The 21,953-nt window shown below is 38.0% G+C and overlaps 1 protein-coding gene across 1 annotated transcript; it reads right to left on the bottom strand.

Moving 5' to 3' along the window:
* Positions 1 to 8,399: 8,399 nt before the first annotated feature.
* On the bottom strand, positions 8,400 to 14,606 carry Kr (Kruppel). Its single transcript, XM_017154982.3, has 4 exons — positions 14,499 to 14,606; positions 14,417 to 14,444; positions 10,990 to 11,229; positions 8,400 to 10,451 (listed from the first exon to the last, which is right to left on the bottom strand). The coding sequence occupies exons 3-4, from the start codon at positions 11,024 to 11,026 to the stop codon at positions 8,983 to 8,985; spliced, it is 1,506 nt and encodes a 501-aa protein (XP_017010471.1). The 5' UTR covers positions 11,027 to 11,229; positions 14,417 to 14,444; positions 14,499 to 14,606; the 3' UTR covers positions 8,400 to 8,982.
* Between the last annotated feature and the right edge of the window lie 7,347 nt (positions 14,607 to 21,953).

Here is a 21,953-nt window from a genome sequence, read left to right as displayed (position 1 = left end):
CCCCTCATAGTGATTTTTTCTGTTCGTTACCCAGACAACAATGAAAGTCCTGCGGCTGGGATAGCGACAACCCTTTTTTGCACTTTTTAAAAGGGGTTTCCAGAACTTTTAATTTGCATTTTGTTGCTGTTAGGATTTGAAAATCAAGTTTTTTACTTACCCCTGAAATTGTGGGCATCAGGATCTCTCCATAAAACACAAATGCCTCATTTTTTTGGTACAGTTTTTTTTTTTTCTAAATTTGACAAGTGAATATTCAAGTAAGCTGTGCAAGGGTTAAAAACTCAAAAGAGCTAGGGTATAGGTATAAAAAACGTGGGTACTTTAGCATGTGCTCAAGCTGAATAACATGGGTCGATGTGGTAAGGGAAAAGAAAAAGTATATTCCGAAAAAAGGGTGCTTCAGAAAGTATAACGTTAAAAATGAAATAAACGGAAGTATTTTTTAAAGCTATTGATTAGTTTTACATTTCCTTATTTTAGGTTAATATACGAGAATTCCATAAACAGAACAAGAAAGCAGTAAAATTTTGATTATAAAAAAAAAATTACTGATATTTAGCAAAAAAAAATCCTAAACGTTATTGTAAATTCAAAAAGTGACGGGAAAAAGTAATATTTTAGAACCAGTTAGATTTAAAAAAAGTGAAAAAGTATGGCATGGGAAAACGATAACAAATTCATACAAAGGGGTTAAAAAAACGCGTTTCGTTGCATGCAAAGCGAAAGTTAATCACAAAATACATTACGGAGGAAATAAAAAATAGATGAACAAAAAAATGAGGCAGACGCAGGGTCGTTTTTTTCTCCTGAGAGGGGTTAACTTAATTTATGCGCATCGCTGAGTTGGAAGCGTGTCAGCGCCGTCGATTGCGGCAGTAGATGCCATGCCGAAGCTGATTATGCAGTACGCAAGCATCACGAAATGTTTTCCTTCTTTCCTCGATTTTTTAATTTGGAAAATATGCCTCAGCTTATGCAACGAATTTGCACGGCTACCACGCTAATGTGGTGAGCTTCAGCTATATTGGAAATTATTGATTTATCCTTCCACGATGTGATTTATTGGCTAACTCTTTGCAACTACAGCTCAAGTAAGGAAATGAATATACGCATTTTCCCCTGGCTAATAGCAATACGAAAGAAAGGAATGTTGTAAAGTCGTTCTCCTTTTTTCTCGCTCCCATTAGGCGCACTTCAAACTCCAATTCAAAATTATAAGCAGGGGTCCTTAAGTCAAAGGCTCTCCCTTAAAGTACACGACGTACCTATAATACTGCCTTGATAAAAATTTCTACATTAAGAAAAACTGCGTGGCCACCTGCGCAACTCGACGCCAAATGATGCCGTTAAGATGCTTATAGCAAATGAAGGGCGGCAAGAAGGGACGCAAATACTTCAAAAGGCATTTAAAACAAAAAAGAAACCGACACAAAATGAAAGCCAAGATACCCCACTGCCGCAAAGGGGGGTGGTTTAAAGGGGTGGCAAACGAAATTAAATTTTGTACTTCGCATAAACTTAATTACTCGCCTTGGCCGGCTGGATGAGACGGGTGTAGAGGGATGTCCAGAACGACAGGCTAGGAAGAGCTATTCCATCTCCTTGAGAGAGCCTGCGCAGTTGCGAGACTCGCCTTTGCTTCGTTCATTAATGGTCGCGCTTAATGGGAAATATTAAATTATGCCCGCGCTGCACTGTGCTTTTGTTGGCTTCATTTTGGGTCCTTTGCTAATTTAACCCTCCGGACGCCAGGATTCCGAGCAAAAAAGCCTTTTGTCTTTCCAGTGGGCTGCCGGCTTTCATTTGAGTGTCAAACAAAGTCATTTCCATGTTAATTGCGCGCCATTTTGTGCCTTTGGTCCTTGCCTTGGTTGATAGGCTGATTATCCTTTCATTTATGCGAAGTCCTAGCTGTTGTTAATTCGCTTATTCGCTGCCGACATCCTGATTCTGGATTTGTCTGCATCTTAATTAATGTTTTCCTTGTTGTTATGCAAAAGAGTCTTTTTATTAAAAGGATATAACGACGAGTCCTGCTTAATACCCGGCCACTTTGCCGGATATAAAAGGTAATTAAACATTTTTTTATTGCGTTGTTTAATTGCGCTTTGCATATTTAGCGGTAAAAGCTTTAGATGGGTATAACGTGGGATACTTTTGTGGATAGATATTCTCAGGTCTGTTTTCCCGTCAGCATGTTATATGTGAAGTAGGCTTTAACCTATACATTTTTCAAGGTTTAAACCCCATCTAATATTTAACATGCGGACGAGAGAACTGGCTTTAGAGTGATTTTGCTTCATATTAGAGTGGTTGACATGTGAAGCTTTTATGCTGTTATTTTTTGGCTACAGGCGTAAATTGGTTAAAAGGCTATCTAACAAAAAAATTCGCAACTTCCACAGCCTCGGACATTGGTCCTTTATTCTATAAGCGAATTACAAATACATTAGGACATGAAAGCTGGGTATACGAAACAAAGGTTAATGCAAGAATATCAAATAAGTGGTCGTTAGAAAATCCTTTTTGGCCCATACATATATGGGTTATAATTAGATTGAGCCACTAGAGTTAAGTATCGTGTGGCAATATATCAATATAAAACTGACCTCTATTGCTCGCCTTCATCCCCTTTCTGACTTGCGCGCCGATATGTATGCTACAATTTTCATATTTTGCACAAAGCACCAGCCGAGTAAGTGTGCAAAAAAAACCCACAACAAATCGCTTAAGTCGAATCAACAGTTTGCCAACACGCCCTCGCCCACATATGCATAAACAGATTCGAGTGTGTGTAGTGAATGATAGCTTGTTGATAGCTCACTTTCCATGGGACACAGAATGTCAACAAGCAACTCCTCCCCGACAGGCACTTGCCCAACCCGACAACCAACCACACCATGCATATAATTTTCAAACCTTTTTTTCTTGATTTTCTCTAAACAATTTTGCGAAAAAAAGGGGAAGAAAGGGTCCACGACCTTCCCAAGGGAGAAGCAAAATCCTTAGCAAAACTCATGGAAATCGCGTGTGTAGTGGCGTTTGCCGTTATTGTTGTCGGAAAATTGCCATTTCCGCCGTCAAAGTCGTTGCGGTTTATGCATGTAAATTTGTCCAAAATTGTCGAAAATTTGTGGTAAATAAAAAACATATGTGAGAGGGTGGAAATAATAGCACTTGTATAATGTTTATGTAATCATCAGTACCTTTATCATAGAACTGGCATTCAGGTTATTTGGCCGTGTTGTTACTTTGTGGGCAGAGGAATGAGACTGGCAATGTTAAAAACAATGTGCAATGTGAAATTGGTTCGCTTACTTAAGACGTCCATATGTAAAAATCGTACACAAGACGCAATGGGTATCTGCTACTCTCCAAAGGGCTTTATTACACTGCATTTTCAATTAATACCACAAATATATGTAGTTAAATTGAATACAGTAGAATGGATTTTAAAGCCTTTTCCTCACTCGAGTTCGTTTAAATGAATGTTTTGAAAGATACGCGTTTTTGCTTCCCTCAATTTCTACTAACGACATTAATTCCATGAATAATATACGCTCATTTCTTTAGCTTTCACGCTGTCGTTTTTTTTACCCACTTCCTTGGCTTCATCAGTTTTTGTCCTTTCTCTGCTTCTAATTCCAAAGGGGTTGTTTGTAATTTTCTTTAAACAAAAATGTCTTTTTGCTTTTACGTAGCTTTCCGTGAACTTCAGAGAGACCAAAATGAAAAATATAAATGTAAAATGAGTCAGAGAAACCGCTGAGAGCTGCTGATGCTTGGAAAAGCTTTGCTCCAAGGGGTGCAGGGTGAAGGGGGAAGAGATGCAAAACGTCTCAATGAGTTTAACGCTCGCTGCTTGATAATGAGCAGCAAAGGAAGCGAGTCAGCCGAGGACCAAGGAGCTTTGCCCCATTCCAGCTCGACGCTTTCCCTGGTTGTGACTGCGTTGTTCCAGCATTAAACTCTTTGATATGAAGGCAAAGGTGCAACAGGGACGCAAGCGTTGGCCACCCTCTCTTTCTGGCAGACGCAGGTGGCCTATTGCCGCCATGCTTCAAAATAACGAAGGTGGCGCGAGGGGTTAGGAGAGAAAGCGAAAGCACTTCGTATGCAAATGAGTTTTTCGATATCCTTGTTGGTGACGCCGCTGCCGCGTCGCTGTCGCTGCTGTTCTGTTCGAGAGGGTTGTTTTTCATTTTTTTTCCTACAGTAATTCTTTTTTCCCTTTCTTCGCTTCTGCTTCGGTACTGCTCGATAAGAGAGGGAGCCAATCTCGTAAATTCCATGCGAAATTAGTAAAAGTCGAATTGTAAAATTATAATGAGAGTTGTTTACGCTCATTTCTAGTTCTCTTTTGGTATACACATACCATTTGCAACATGCTGTGAATATTTCTGCTAACCTTTATACTTTCACCACGCCTGGCATGCTGCAAGAGCTCAGTTTTAAACATTGTCTCCGAGCACCGATCTTGATCCCGATCCTTGCTAATTGTGTTTGTTAAAATTTGCATTCCCCTTTTTGGCATGACCTGCCAGGCACGGCGGGGTTAGAAGCAGTCCTACCGCTTGCATTTGTTCTTTGATTCCCTTAAAACCTTTTTGTTCGTTTCCATGAAACTATTGTTGGGATTTATTTTCTACTCTGCTAGAAGAGACCATTTAACTAACAAGAATTTTCTGGCTACGACTAACTACATTTTTTTTAATGGACACACCAATCTGTAAAATGCGCAATGTGCAAGTGACGCAAACCTTTGATTTTGTATATGGGCAATTCTCTGGGGATGTCAACCAAGCCAAATAGCGTAAAACTTGAAAAAAACATATTTCTACATGATTTTGCACTGATATTTGATTCTAGTTAGATGGATCCTCAACTAAGCTAAGTAATATGAGTATCCTTGGATAATTTTACAGGGTAATACCGGTTATATGGACAAAAAAGTCATTTTTTGGTATTTTTTTAGTATTTTTTAAAGTGGCTCTTAAACAGTTTTTTTGACGTTAAGGTTGCAGAAAAACTACGGAAAAAAACTGACGGAAAAAACTGTCGCGTGCGACATGTAGCGTGTGACAGTCACTTCGATACTAATAAAAAATTAACCACTCAATATTTTGAATTCAAACCAAATACATTTTAAAGAAGAAAGACCAAGGAACACTATGAAATTAACTGCATTAAAATATTCCTTCACGTTTCGTTACAATCGAAAGTTAGGCAGGAAGTCAAAAAAGTAACTTCTATTCGTGTCGCGTGCAAGTCTTGGTTTTTTTTATATATCTTAAAAATGAAAAATGTCCCAATGTCACCCCTAGCACATATTTTAGTGCTAATCAAGACCATTAATTTGAGCCTAGTGCCAAAGGAAAAGAAGTACTGGAAGATAGTATTTTTCACCTGCAAAGCGTACGAACGTCGCGTGCAACAGCAGAGAATTGCCCATATAAGAAAGTTCATTGTAACTTCGTAGGAAGTAGGCGTTTTGATTTTTGACAACTTAAAAACAAAATTTTTAATAGGCCGTAATATATCTGGAATCTCTGGAACTGCACTATCGAGTCAGAATTAATATGCAGGCTTTCTGTTCAAACTAAAATAGGGCAAATGACCCAGGGACAACCAATAAAAAAATCTCCAACACCCTTTCTATATTTCATCCCCATCTCCCTTTAGGGAGCTTATTATAATGCCTTGCTTGGTTGGGCGCCAATCTTAGACTTTGTGAGTCCGAGTCTACGTTCTCGTTTTCATTTTCGGACGACGCGAATCGCGGGTGAAAATCATAATTTTTCAATTTGAATAATGAACGACAGTTGGCTGCGTCGGTGGTTCGTTGCCAGCGAAGCCTTTAAATTTATTTTGAATGCCTTTTATTTTCTTAGGTTTTCTTTCTTGCCCAAAAGAAAAAAAATAACCCAACAGCCCAACACTCGTAAACTCATTTGAGAAAAAATGTTCTGCCCCCAAATCCAAATTATTTACTCGAAAGCTAAAAAAGAAGATGAAGTGGTAGAGGGTGAGAGTCTGGAAAAGGCATGAATGCCTACACTTAAAACAAATTTAATGAGGAAAACCTTTTTTTCAAAAATATAGCTCTTAAAAATAGAATGTTAAATAAAAAACAAATAGTAAAAAAAATTTGGAACTAATTTGTATAATATCGTGAGAATATTGGGATATTCGCATTTTAAGATGTTTCTATTTATGTGTATGCTGACTACGTTCGCTGAGCTCTAAACGAAGGGCTAAAATGCTAATAAGCAGCGCAGAACGCGAGCCATTTGTCCTCCGTCTCACTCTTCTAGACCGTTCTATATAAGTATATAAGACGCCCTTTATGTAATACTCGTACATGCCATTTTATATATAGGGGGCTGCCAGGATGAAGCCTTTTTTGGCTGTTGAAAGGGGCACAAAGAAGTGGAGGCGTCAGTTTCACTGGAAGCTTGAGTGGGAGGCGGTGGGGAGGTTAGGGAATGAGTGGGTGGTGTCGCCTTTCCTTCATTGCGCTGTAGTTGTTTGCTCTCTCAGTGGAGATTAAATGGGGAAAAACACTGTGACATTTTCTGGCTGCGCGGCGCGTTTTTTATTTTCATTTTTTCAGCTGCTGCTGCCTTCAGACGCAAATTCAAATTCCGGTGAAGGGATGAATGAAGGGGGCTGTGTTAGGCATGGTGAGGGTGGTGGCGACAGCATTAGTGGGGCGTCTTGTGGCAAATGTAAAATAATGCGAAAGGGCTTCGTTTGCATAAATTAAAAATTTATGTAATGCTGCCCGTTTTCGCCCTTCAGAAAAAAAGCAGAAAGCTCTGGCTAATTTTCCTGAAGCTGGGTGCCTTATGAATGGATAGAAAAAAAATTGCTTCTTTTGTTTAACACAATATTGTAATATATATATTTTTTGGTTCGCAGATACAATTTGTTTATTATAACATAATATATTTTAGCTTTTAATTAATAAATTATTTTAAAGTATATATACGTATTTGTTAAACATATACATAGCATTGGTGTTTAAATGCCAAATGCAAGTACAACATTAAACTAGAAAAGGAGTAGGTATTTATGACAAAAAACTGACAGCTCCGTTTACTTATTACATACATACAGATACGTCTGTATGCAATGATTTACGTTTTTATAAATTGTCTAGCTTATATTTACTGATGTATTGCACAAGGTGTATGTACGTCTTTAAATGGTTAAATATGAGAACCACAAAATTAATCCAAATTATGGCTTAACTTTGAATTTGTTCGGTTATTTCGCACAACTTGAGCTGCAGTTAGATGTATAAGTGTAGTTTATTTACATAAAAATTGACTCTTGTATTTCTAGTATTTAATTACATCTAACGGGTTAAACGAACTACATTTTAGTGTCGAGTATTAATGTACACAATTAATATGAAACATATGTGAGGCTTTTCGTGCAATGCGCTGGACTTTCAAAAGATTCGAAATGCGCTCGCTATCTGATTTTATTATTTTTGTAATATTTTAATCTTGAGGAACTTGTATACCATACATTTGAATGAACAAAGAAAATTACATAATATTTTGTTGCATTTTTATGACTTTAGAACGTACAAACTAAGAGTGCATCGGTAAGTTTGTTTGCTTACCGATGAATAGAACCAAAGATTGCACTAAAATTATTATGTAGTGTAAGTTTAAGTACATGATTATATTTACACTTAATCCTAATTCGCCTAGTATTCAAAAATCCTTTCTAGTTATAATTCCCTTTAAAATATGCATCAAAATTGCAATGCATATAAATTGGTTTTGCTTCTCAATTTATTTCTCTAAATGTTGTATATAAATTCAGTTGAATTGTACGATTGCCAAATTGTTGTATGTATATACTGTTCAGCTCACAACAATTTCGATACAAAGAGGTATTGGAGGTATTTGGTTATAGCATTTTCTTCCTGTTTACTTGGTTCAAGTCTTACAAATAGAATAAATATATACGAATAGTAGATAAGTTAGATTACTATACATACAGTTTGATTAAGCATTGAGCTATATTATTATTAAGATTATTCTTTAGGAATATTTTGGAAAGTTCCTAATAGTTTGCAACATTAAAGAAAACTATGTTTTAAAAATGGAAGAAGATGAAATGTAACAGCGACAGCAGCTCAATTTATTCAATATTTTTGGCATTCCAAAATATTAAATCAAAGAAATAAAAATTGTATATTTTACGAGTTTTAATAAATTTATTTTTTCTATTGCATACAGCAACATTTCAACTAAATATACATTTAAATATAAATATAAAATTAAATATATATGTTTGAGCCAAATAAAACGAGGTTAATTCAGTTATGAGCTAATCAATTAAATAATAGTTTTAAATAGTAATGTCAAACAAAACAATTAGCGTAAAAAATATTTCTTTTATTATAACTTAAAGTTAATTTTGATTTCATGATTATTGGCATTGTTTTCTTTAAGAATTCGATTAAATAATATTAAAATAAGCTAACATATTAAATTAAATCCTTTGACAGATTTCATATTTTTGTTCCTTTCATTTCTATTGGTAGTACAATACAATTTTTGGAGCGCCGTATAATTTACAATTGGCAGCTGCATAAGCTGGATATATACAATTTAAGATACCTTAAAAACTTAAGAATTTAATTAAATTAGCGGTTAAGAATGGCACGACATTTTCGGTTCGATTTGGTGGGGTTTGGCGGCGATAAGCTTATGGCAAGTTTAGCTAATTTTGTACAGTTTTTGTGTATTTTTTTGTTTTTGATTTATGTGCTATTAGTTTACTAATTTCTTTTATTTCGTTATTTTATTACTTGTACTTATCATTAAATTCCTGTTGCAACAATTTTAACTTTCCACTTTGAAATGGCAAAATTTTCAATTTTGTGTGGATCATTGCCAGTCACTTTCATCTAATGAAAACTGATCATGGCTATGTACAATTCGGTGTTGGACTGGTCTAGTGTTGATGGTGGCGCAGATAGAGAGCAGCTGCGTCATCCAAATCATCCAAATCAATATCTTCGGTTTGTTCGTGAGATCCAACAGAGCGTGGCGAATGCATGCTCAAATCCTCTGGTTCGGTTTGCTCGGGCATATCACTTGGAACATGAGGGATTTGAGGTGGCGGTAAGCGAAAAACTCGGCGGATATCCTGGGCCTTGCGCCGAGCGATGCTACTGCTGCAATGGCCATCTACAGAGCTGGCTCCATCCTCAGACAAATCCAATGGAGCTTCGTCCTCTATTGCGCCCTTTTCCATGTCGACCGACTCTTCCGAACCTCCATAGCTAGCACACATTGCCGCGAATTTATTGGTGGACGACTCGAGAGCCATTGCGGTGACTGTCATGGGGTAATCTCCACTCATGGCTGGCGACAGTGCGGGAGTAGGCGGCGACTGGATGCCACATTTGTGATTCATCAGATGGTGGCGGCGTCGGAACTTCATGTGGCAGCGCTCGCACTCGAACGGCTTTTCGCCGTTGTGGACGAGCATGTGTGACTTTAGCTGATTGGAGTCACTGAATTTCCCGTCGCAGATCTCGCAAGTATAGGGACGCTCTCCGGTGTGGACTCGCAAATGCCGCCTAAGATTGGCAACCTGAACGAATTGACGATCGCAGTGCGAGCAATGATATGGCTTCTCTCCAGTATGCAGACGCATGTGGGTTTTTAGATGGTGATCCCGGGTAAAACGTTTGTGGCACTCCGGGCATTCGAAAGGCTTCTCACCAGTGTGGGTGCGTTCATGGTTCTGCAGCACGTGCTTGTAGCCGAAGCTGCGGGAGCAGATTTTGCAGGTGAAGCTCTTATCCCGAGATGGATCCTTCGAGACAGCACCGCCGGCATTTCCGCCCGCTCCCTCGTGGGTAGAATTGGGAGAGCTGCCGCTGGATGGTGGAGAAATGGGACCTCCCGGTGTGTGGTATAGATCGTTTACACTCATGCTGATCTCGGTTTGGAACTCCTTCTTCACCGACAACTTCCGAGACTTCTTCGCTGGCTCATGGTGCTGGGGGGTGCTATTGGGGGAAGTCAATGGATGTTTGCCACTTCCCAATGGCGTGGACAACGGCGAGTGTGGACTAGCTGGAGGCGAATGCAAATGAGTGCCCTGGGGCGGCAGGGATTGCTGGGCTGCCCAAGCTCCAAATAAAGCCGCCGGATTGTGTGGGAATAGAGTGTTGGCCAATGTACTCATGGGAAGCTGGGCCATGAAAGCGGCGGCCTGACGATTGGCGGCCAGGAGTTGAGTGGGCGAAAGCATTCCGAAAGCTGAGGCGGCCGCCTGTTGGAGACCCATACCCGGGTACATTGCTGGGGCGCTGGAAGCTGATGTGTTGGCCGACATAGGAGGCGATAGCGACATGGAACGGTCGACAGCGACGTCCTCTCGCTTTATGCCAGCTAGTGCAGCAGCTAAATCTAAAAAAAAATAAAATAAAAATTAGTTTACTGCTTACAACGCGTAAAACATATATTAATCAAGTTGGGGGCACTTCAGTACGGAGGGTTGAGCTTCAGAAGTGGTCTCTTGCTAAGAGCAAACGTTTACAAGAGCCAACAAAAATTCACATATGGTACATGTGTGAGAGACAGTTTCACGCTCTCGGTACTCTTTTTTGTTTGGCTCCTCTCTGTTTGGGGCTCGCTAGCTTTTGTTTTGGTGGGTAACGAGTTAAGTGCCGGTTTCTGGCAAAACTTGTAAACAAAGCCTAATTGTCGTATATGTACTTATACATATATGTGTTATGTGTTTGTTGGTAAAAGGGGCGTTGGACTGAACTGATAGACGGGAAAACGTCTACTACCAAGTCATAGAGCGAGCTCTCTTTCTTCGTCGCCGCCGTTAAGGCACACATTTCGTTTAACAACGAGTGAACAAAATCAAACGATTTAAGATTGTCAAAAATCAGGGGGTTAAAGTTAAGAAAGGTTTATATCAATCTTCACTTATACTTACTTCGTGTCTGTGCGTCTTGAAGCATTGATATGGCCATCAATGTGTTTTTCCTGTGTGTGTTCCTTTAATTTTCTTCTTCACCAAAGCAAATACACTTTGAATATTCGATGAATAAGTTGTTAAGTTTTAATTTTGTAGACAACAAATTTTAATTTGAGCAACTTATGCACTTTTAAGGATATGAAATATTTCTTTCACGCACTTTTGTACTTTGAGGTAGAGAGTTTTCACTGATTTTTCCTTTTTATAAAAGTTCACCGATTTTGCAAAATGAGGTAGTTGTAATTTGATTAGGTTTATTTTTCGCGTTTGTGTGTGGCACAACAAATGGTTGTTCCTCTCACTGACAGAGCCAAATCACGACTGATACAAATTCGCTGCGTGAGCTAACTATAAGTACGCTCTGCCCCGGCGAAAGAATCTCACTCACCCTCAAACGTACGCACACTGGCACTCAATTCGCCCTCCCGCTCACACGCACGCAAATACGCCTGCAGAGAAGAGAGGAAGGGAAATCTTCACGGCGAAACCGAAAAACGATCCCCAGACCCGAAGCAGGTAAAGTAAAAACTGGGCACTCCGTTGAGTTGAGTTATTTTCGTCGTTTCCTTTTTTTACCTAAAAGTGCTGATTTTTCATATGCAAATTGGTGCGACAGAGACAGCCAGACATACACTTCAATGCCGAAGCCAAAGTTGACTTAAGTCAAACATTCGGTGCGGTTTTTTAACATTAGATGCCGGTGAGAAGTATCTTTAGTTAGCTCAATACACGCATTTATGACCGGTTCTTTTTTTGTCAGTCATAAAACATAAAAAATCAAAACTATGAGATGCCCATGAAAGGGCATTAAAACTTATTACCACTTCCGCTCTTGTTTTTTAGAGCCTTCATAAAAACTGCACCAGGATAAAATTTTAAGTGGAACAAGGATCAGATGCGAGCTATTTTAACACGAGTAAAAAGAGGACTCCAAAAATTACTCACTCAGATGTGTCTTGGCCATTTCCCCTTTCTACTTGCGAGTGGCATAGAAAATAACTAAACTGGCGAAGGGGGATGAACGCCAAATGAGAACTGGGCGAAAGGGAAACAGCGTGAGCGAAAGAGCCAAAAGTCAGGAAAAGAGATGTTATGGACGGGGTTGAAATTCAAGCGTGCGCTGTAAGAGTGAACAGGAAGTAAACAAAACATCAGCTCAACGAGTCCCCAAAGCAGGAAAAAGGGAACTGAGATGTTTTTACAAAATAGTCCGAGTGAGTCTTTTGGGGTTCTGTGCAGCCTGTTGAGCAAAGCGACAACGAAGTGGAAGTTCTCTTTGATGGGTAACTAATTATTGGCACACGTCTAAAAAACAAATTGTAAATAAGGAACTAGTAAAAAAAAAAGTCTTCAGGTAGAAGCGTACTCAAGTCAATCCCCCATCATAAAAAAAGTCAGAGAAGCTGAACCATCGCAATTTTTCTATATGCATGGATGTTCTCAGTGAGTTTTGCGGATTGACTTTTAAATGGTTTTATGTAGATTTTTATGGCAAGGACATGCTGTGCTGAACTTATGTTGAAAATGGGTCTAGATCGGTATTTTGGGTTTTGTAGGTAGGCCAAGGACGCACAGAGCCCGACAGGCGGTTAATGCGAACTACCGTGGATTTTTCGAAAGTGAAACCAAACAATAGGAGGACGGGCCACATATATCCTTGCTCTGCATAATGTTACGTAAAATTCGAATGGTTTTTGTCATCGAACGAGCACAGTCGGCTTCAGCGAAAGATTTACACAAAAATACAATTCGCAGAAGGCATTAAACAATATTCGCAGCACCCAAAACTGACCCTATTGATAAGCGTTTCTGGGGTTTCGGGCTGGATTGACCGGTTCCAGCACATCTTTCGGGGATTAGTCAGAAAAAATGTTGGCTTGTTTGCTTGATAAGCGGTGTACGGCTTGATATTGAGAAAGCAACTTAAGCTCAACTGATTTAAATAGGATCCGGGCCTTATCTCTTATGAATTTCTCGGCAATCAGTAAACTAGAATCATATCACTAGTAAAAGAAAAGTAGTCTAGATTAAGATTCGCAAAGCTGACCAAAATTGTTCGACAACGAGTTTCACACGTGCTAAACAGTTTATGTGTAAATGGGGCAGTAGTGCGTAGAAAAGTGCGTATGCTGATAAGGTCCAAACTGGGGGAACTAACCTCGGGTAACAAATTCTTTACTTTATTGGTTTAAATAAATATATTTTTTTAATAGTTAGAAAGTGTTCTTTTTGAAATGGTAAATTAACATCTGGTATTTGACTACGTCAGTCCACAGTTATCCTAAAGGCGTATAGTTTCATTTAATAAAAACATATTAACCCTCGCAGCCCCTAAAAAAAACCATGCGCTAAAGGCAAACAAAAGCTAAAACTTCATTTTTTCCGAAAAAAGAGACACAATTTGAGCAAATATGTGAATCGAAAACGAGGGCTGTCAACAAAGACGCAATTGTTAAATAAAAAAGGGGGAAACTCGAAAAAAACTAAAAGTGAAGATTTAAAACATCGAATGCAACGCATGCACTTTGAAGCATCCCTAGGGGTGCGGGATAGGGGTTTAATTGTTTGGCAGCCCATAAGTGTGCCCACAATTTTTTTTTAGCAATTTGTAACACTCGATCGGTTTTTGTTAAATTTTTTTGAGGGTTTGGTTTCTTGATTTATAGTCAATCGGGTAGTCTCGATAATATCGCTGAAGGTTGTTGCCACATGCACACACTAAGCGAAAAATAAACACCGTATGTGAAAATCATTATGAGCCCGTGATTTATTAGTAATCCTTCGACCTAATATAGGGACCAGGATCGAAGATCATCATGTACTTTTCTTTAACCACCCGCTAATCGTCTATCCTAATCCGCGGATGAAAACTGCGCAATCTTAAACTGGCATGGTTAGGGCTAAAATCTATTTAAATCTAATATTCAATGCAATGGAAAACCCCTTTAAGATGATCTTGAGGGAAATACTCACTCTTAGAGCAGCGATTACGAGTGCAACAACTTGGATTAAAGAAATGTTAAAGCTGTCCCAAATAATCTAGCATATTCTGAATAACGTAGATCGGCCTTAACAAAAGAAAAAAATGCAGGCCTTTTCCACCCTTATCTCCGTTTTCGAAACGTTGTTGGCAGCATCCCTAAAGAAAAATGTTAAGTTTTTTACGGACTTGGCATACCCGCGGCACACGTTCTCAAAAAGGATCGGATACAATTTTAAATCAACTTAACGAGAATAAACCCAAGACTTTATCGTCATCGCATGCGAAGCGCATGCCAGACGCAGGATCATCTGAAGGGCAAGGGTTAAAGGAGAAACACTCTTGAGTGCATTAGCCGTCCACAAGCGTATTTGGTTAGTCCTAATAATATAATCATGAACCTACGATTACATATCTGCTTGCGGTAGAGTTCCTGTTAGGAAAGGATTAAGTTAATCCATTGCGGTGCGAATGAACGGGAAAATACTTAGCTGCGGGCGGAAAAACTTGTAAAAGTCCTTCTATATGCACAGTGTGTGCCTTTTTTTATGCATTCTCAACGAATTTTCATAAATGGAATTTTTTAAAGAATTATTTACACAAACGGTAGTTTCATTCAGGACCAGGTTCAATAAACAATCCGATGACTACGATTTGGCCAGTTAAAAAACTCTAAATGCCCATAAAATCGCAGGTAGAATGACTAACAATGGAAACAATCATTAAAAAACGGAAGTTCACAAGTACTTCCTTGTAAAAAAACGCAACCGTTGACATTCGTAAAAAAGTCAAGTCAATATTATAAAAAGGTGTGGGAAAGAGGGAGAAAGCGCATTGCGGCGAATTCGTTTACGATGCAGAATGGCATGCAAATGATCAAAATAGTTGGCCTGACCGTGTTTATGATGCAAGGATACATCGTCATACGACATTCCTAAGCCGGATTTAGTTCACTTTGGCATATTTTTTGCATTGTTTTTCCTTTGCCTATTTTTTGTTGTTTTAAGTGAAATTTGACTTCTTAATTGCCGACAAACCCAAGGCTGCTATACTGACTACCTGGGACTGCAGCAGTCTCGGGTTTAAGAGGCAAGGAAGCAACCCACGCTTACAGGTAGATCAATTCCATGCTCTGCCGTCTGCCCTGCTTAGTGTATTTAGGAATTCCATAATTATGATCCTCATTCGGCCCATAGGCCTGCCTTCTTGCGAATTGAAGAAAATGAAAAAAACAAAGCAGGCCGAGCGCGAAAAAAATCGCGCCGCGCTCTAAGCCGGAGATTAACCGAGGGATTTAAGGAAAATCCGTCAATATTACGCCCCTTTGCAGGGGATCAAGCTTAATCACCTTGCTTAAGACAGGATTATTTGTCTGAAAAAATTTAATCCGTTTCTGAAGGTAGACGTAACATTTTTTTCTTTCCTAATCCAGGGTCCAGCTGCTTTAAAGAGGTAAAAGTCTGGAAAAGAAAAAAATAAATTGTAGCAAATTGCTTTTTATGATCACGCATGGCGAAAAAGTTGAGTCCCTGGATTAAGTTAAACCAGTTGGCCAGATCAGTTGACCTGAGCAGGTAACTCGCTCATTTCCATCCCGGAAAATGTTGCTTAGCTACTGATCCAGTGATTAAGCTGGGATTATAGTTAACTTAAGGAGCCCGATTAGGCTTGATCCACGATAAGCGCCAGAAGACTTCGGTTTTGTGGCGCAATAAGAAAACCGCAGTTCCGCAGATCACGATTAATCTGTGGATTAAAACTCTGGCCGCATTTGGAAATTAAAGCGGTTCCGTTTCCTCAAAGATTGTGCAGCAAGGGAGGAAGGGATTAAAATAGTAGGTTTTATATTCTACTAAATAATAACTATTTAATAGTTAATACTGTAAAATTATAATTTGTTTAATATAATTGAGAGTAAAGCCAGTTACGGTATTCTTGGTTTGCTAATGGATTTGATTTTGTTTAAGATAGAGAAAAAATTAGTCTGCAATTGTTGTGTAAGTTCCGTTTAACTGTTAATATACACCCAGAAAAAAAAGGAACGAAAAAAATCAAGAACATTTTTCCGTTCCGTTCTCCTTTTTTTGTTCTCACATTTTGAACGTTTGTTCTCAAATCTTCCTAATTCAACACCAATATGTTCTAAAAGTGACCCCATTCGTTCAAAACATGCCAATATTTCGGTCAAATTTTATGAACAAGCGTTCAAAAACTGACAACAAACGGGCTTACGCACTTTTTGACCCCATTTGGGCTTGATTTTTGAACGTTTCGAACGGATTTTTTTCTGGGTGTACGCCTATTTAACTATCATTTTTATACCCTTGCAGTGGGTATTATGATTTTAGTCAGTAGTTTGCAACGCAGTGAAGGAGACGTTTCCGACTATAAAGTATATATATTCTTGATCAGCATCACTAGACGAGTCGATCTAGCCATATCCGTCTCAGTCTGTCTGTCCGTTTCTACCCAAAGTAGTCTCTCAGTTTTTAAGCTTTTGGCTAGAAACTTTCCCAAAAGTCTTCTTTCTATTGTAGGTAGTATATAAGTCGTAACGGACCGGATCGGACAACTATATCATATAGCTCCCATATTAAAGATCGGAAAAGAAACGTTAAAAAAATTCTAGCTTCTGCGTTTTTTAAAATATTACCTTCTACTCTTGGGGATAATATTTTCAATATTTCTGAATTTCGAATTAAATATTTAAAAAATCTGGCGACTATATATATAGCTGCCATAGGAACGATCGGAAAATTAATAGGAAAGTAATAGGAAATACATTTTAGCTTCCTTGGTTTTTATTGTATTCTCTTCTACTCTAGGATATAATTTTTGTTTAATATTTCCGAATTTTCAATTAAATTTAAAAAAAATTGGACGACTATATTATATAGCTGCCATTAGGAAGGATAGAAAAAACAATGTCAAAATAATACGAAATTTAAAATTTTTACGATTTGTAAGTTAATAGGAATGATCTGCAAGGGTATATAAGCCACGGCTTGCCGAAGCTAGCGGCGTTAGGATTATTCTACTGAATGTTTTTATACCCTTGCTTCGATGATTTTTATCGTATTTTGTTCTACTATGGGACATAGTAATTGTTTATACGTTAATATATCTAAATGTAAAATTCGTGTAGATATTAATTAAAAAAAAAATACATTTCCAAAAATAAAACATAACTGGAATTTAATTACAAGCTCAACTAGTTATGACATTAATTTTGTGGGCCACTACACTCAAAAAAAAATTTTAGAAAATCGCCTATGGATTTGCTTTACTGGCGATTTTTTTCTATATTTCTGGAATATTTCTTGAATTTAATGAATTTTGATTAATTGGAAGAAAATTTTCTTTACCAGTAGAAAATTTTTTTATTTTAAAGAAAAATATCGCCAGTGAAGCAAATCCATAGGCGATATTCTAAAATTCAGGGCGATTCATTTTCTGAGTGTACTTACACACCCTTGAGCAAAATACTGATTATTTTTCGCTAAAATATATATATTTAAGACGTATTTAAACTTCGGTTGCCAAAGTTAGCTTCCTTTCTGGTTTATTACCAAAATTCTACATATATTTTTCCCCTTAGCTGTTCTAAGATACACTCAGAAAATGAATCGCCCTGAATTTTAGAAAATCGCCTATGGATTTGCTTCACTGGCGATTTTTTTCTTTAAAATAAAAAAATTTTCTACTGGTAAAGAAAATTTTCTTCCAATTAATCAAAATTCATTAAATTCAAGAAATATTCCAGAAATATAGAAAAAAATCGCCAGTAAAGCAAATCCATAGGCGATTTTCTAAAATTTTTTTTTGAGTGTACATTTTGCTATATTTTCCACTTTAGCTGTTCTAAGATACATTTTAAAACTCTCGGGTTAAATTCTCAAAAAATGTATTTTGGTGCGCACCCTCTATTCGTGTCCTTTTACTTTTTATCTGCAAAAATATAGCTCCCAGATGTATAATTGACAAATAATGTTCGTGTTTTTTGTCTCTGGCGCGGTTTTCTTATCATTTAGTAGCGTTGCCCGCTGGGGCTGACACGCAACTTTTTGCTTATGAGCACTTGGCTTCTTATCAATCTCTGTTCTTGCACTATGATGCTAAGCTTAATTATATTAGAACACATACATACAATAACATTTGAGCTGCTGCTGGCAGCATAAATTTGGCGAGTTGAAACGCAGCGTCAAGATCAAGGATTTTGGTATGCTTATCAGTAGGTCGTACAATGCACCCGGAGCGCATTTTAGTCAACCAGTTTGTTATCAGTGCCAAAGCTATTTATTTCGTAAAGAATTCTGCTCAGAACCTCCTTTCGTTTCGAAAGAATGGGGGAACGGTATAAAACCATATACACTTGACAACCGAAATTGCCAGAGATTGTCACGTACACTCAGAAAATGAATCGCCCTGAATTTTAGAAAATCGCCTATGGATTTGCTTCACTGGCGATTTTTTTCTTTAAAATAAAAAAATTTTCTACTGGTAAAGAAAATTTTCTTCCAATTAATCAAAATTCATTAAATTCAAGAAATATTCCAGAAATATAGAAAAAAATCGCCAGTAAAGCAAATCCATAGGCGATTTTCTAAAATTTTTTTTTGAGTGTAGGCACTGGTCGATTAAGTAGTCGATTAGTAAACCCGCAAAAAATACGAATATTCCTTTATTCTACGAGTAATAGATGTGTTGGACAATCTGAGTAATTAATAAAAATAGTTATTCTTTTTCTTAAAACGTAGAATGAATTTGTATGATAGAGAAGCAAATAAGAAATAAAAACTATAGTATGTACATACCCACCCCATATGTTATAATATACATAATTAATACCTATGCTGGCAGAAACGCGTTGGTGTTCATACAATCAAAGCAAATTCAATCTGGTGAAGATAAGGGCTAATTCCTGTCATGGCCGTTCATGACAAAGCGCTGTTTCAAAACAGCGCCAGAAATGGAAAGGTGCGAGGAAGATGTTGACATGATGTCACTCATATGTCCGCAAGTCAATCCAATTAAACAAAACCACGTAGTGGAAACCGCAAAAAAGTTGAGGCGTGACAGGATAATCAGGCGGCGATTGTTTGGCAATTAGACAGTAGCGAAGTCGTAGAAAAGTCAGCTAAAAAAGACTCAAGACAGGCATTAGAACTACAAAAAAATAGAAAAGTATCGCATTGCACATGGAGCAGCTTTTCAGTCAAAACTTGAGGGTTGGATAAGTCCTTTGTTTGTTAGCCTGTCAGCATGGCCGATCTAACTCTTGTCAATTTTTCGAGTAAATTTGCAAAAATGAAGCTGTAAATTGCATTGATTTCTTGTTGACAGCTGGTCGACAACTGATATGACGAGGGGTGGGAATTAGGGCCACACACACCTAACCAGAACAGAGCTGAAACCGTTATTTGTAAGCATAGGTTGTCAACAAGCGCGCCAAATGGCGATTTTTAACGGCCAATCCTTTTTAGGCTCTGGTCAAAATCAATTAATCAAATAGATTGCCACCTACATACAACCAATAGAGTAACTGCCTGGGTGTCATTAAATCAAACTACGTGATTTATGGATGTGAGAGGAAGTAGCTCCTTTTCTTTTCTGCTCCTGAAGAATTGTATATTTCAAAAGGCTCCGATGTGCATTTTTGCTCTTGTGACTGGCCTGTAGCTTTGTATAGATCTGGAATCGGGCCAGACCATTAAAAATTTTCAAGGACCCTCAGCCAATGGTCCAACTTTCCTTCTGGCAGATTCATTAATCATAATTTTGGGCTGGCCCACTTCTATAGGCTGTTTACTTCAGGGTATTTGACGTTACTGCACAAAAATTTTCAATAGCTAAGAAAAGTTTTTGGTTTTTGCTATTGCGGCATTCTGTTAAAAATTCTTGTCATGAGGTTTCTTTTTAGTTAGTTTATTCCTATCAATGAGATAAGCAATACAGATCTCCCTTTCGTATTGTCTTATCACTATTCACAGTTAAAAGCAGATGTTCATTATTTTGCCATTATTACATAGCCATTGCATAAAAAATTTTCCACAAACAATAAAAATAATTTTTTTGGTCAAAAATTATTATTTTTTAAGCGATTTTATCATAACACAATAATAATTACGTTGTAATTTTTATTTATTACTCAAATGGTTAGTTATTAGTTATTATTTATATTTCCAAACTCATATATTTGTTAATTGCTATTGTCGATACTGTCAGCAACTTTCTCCTAGCTATTAGCTATTAAAAATTCTCATACCAATTTTGGTCCGGGTGTTAAGAGGACAGAGGACTCTCCCCATTTTCTTTGTTATTCTGTTAAGACCATTACCACTTTGTGTGAACACGTTTTTTTGTGGTCCAGGCCACTAATTGGCATGTCACCTTGCATCAGTTACATAAATTTTCCATTCACCGGTTCATTCTTACGTGACATTACAGAAAATTAACAGACATATATCTCAACCAGATTATCCTTTCATAGTTTGGTTTGATCTACCGCGCAGGATATATTTGGGCATGCCATGTTCCCATTGGTGACAAGTAGCTAAAATTTGGCATTAAAATGTTTTTAGATCTGTACCGCAATCCTTTTATTTGCTGAGTATACACGTATTCACGGTAAAGTGTCTTCTTAAAAAGACCATCTATACCCATTAGGTGTTTCTTATAACATTTGCAAAATGTCTTATTATCCTACAATTCCGATCTTAACATACATACATCTTGAGAGTCAAGTTAAGGAAAAATTAGCTACATGCTACGATAAGCAGTAAAGTATTTTTACAAAAATTAATGGTAAATAAGCTGACGGGGTTTCGATGCGATTCGACTGGAGCCACACGATAACCCAAAGTCAGTCTGGTCAGTGATTGTCAGTGAAAGCAAGTGCATTTCCGGCTATGTTTACTCAATTGCAATTTCAATCGACAGTCACCGACTAAGCGACTGATAAGCAATGAGTAATTTCCATGGCTGGAGGGGAACCCGGGGTGGAGGTGTATTTTTAAAATATTGGTATTGAATAGGCAAATTAAAATGTTGCTGAACTTGGCCTCTTTGTGTAGGTAATGTCAATGCGTGTCTTATCGTTTTAAAACTGACTGGGACTTTACTTTCGGGTAGGTTAAACGTGTATTTACTATGTGGCGCCAGTCAAAGGGAGACTAATGAACTTAACATAGCACGGTAACGGAGTTTTAAATGTCTACTTTTTATTGAAGGCTTCGGTATCCGAAAGAAAATTTTATATCTCTTCCTTGGCTCATTAGGTTTTAACCAACGCAAATCCTTCGCAATTTCACCGAAAGAAAATTCCTGTTACCTGCAGATGAAAATAAAATACAAAATTGACCCTAATCAGAGATGCCCCAGGAACCCACGCAAACTATGTTCAATCTTGCGCAAAGGGATAACAAATTTTAAGCACATGGGACGGCAGGATATCTTTTGCCGGCCTTCTGACCAGGGTGCCTTTGGTGAGAAACGATGACGAAGAATGTGCGCACTGAGGCAAGCATGCAAAATGTGAGGACTGTCTTTCTTAACAAGGAAAACAAGTTCATGCGGTAGAAAACACATATGCCTCGTTGAATTTTACTTTTCTACTTCTTGTTTGTTAACCGAAGGTTCTCGTCCTTATCCCTCGAACAGAAACCCGACACTTGGGTAACTAGGACATAGAACACAAATAAATCAGAGAGGCGCTCGATAAAAGTAGAAACCATTTCCGGTATCAGCGTGTAGTCCAGGCAACTTTCGATTTCGATTGTATATTGGGAGCAGGGAGATTTTCTATAATTTCCACGTCAAATCGAGCACAATAGAATGTCGAGGCACGCCCCTAAAACATTCAAATTTCATTTCCGCGTAGGCAGGTCCCTGGGTAACGATTAAACGATCAAATTTGTGGTTTGAAAAATGAAATCGAAATTTC

The sequence above is a fragment of the Drosophila takahashii genome, chromosome 2R (genome assembly GCF_030179915.1).
Source record: "Drosophila takahashii strain IR98-3 E-12201 chromosome 2R, DtakHiC1v2, whole genome shotgun sequence".
Classification (NCBI taxonomy): domain Eukaryota; kingdom Metazoa; phylum Arthropoda; class Insecta; order Diptera; family Drosophilidae; genus Drosophila; species Drosophila takahashii.
The sequence above is the reverse complement of the archived record's forward strand: the minus strand, read 5'-3'. Positions and strand labels throughout refer to the sequence as shown.

Excerpts from the sequence above, each read along its gene's own strand:
- Kr (XM_017154982.3), bottom strand. The coding sequence starts at position 11,026 with ATGGCCATATCAATGCTTCAAGACGCACAGACACGAA. Across the intron at positions 10,452-10,989 it reads TCAAGACGCACAGACACGAA|ATTTAGCTGCTGCACTAGCT; the intron begins GTAAGTATAAGT and ends ATTTTTTTTTAG.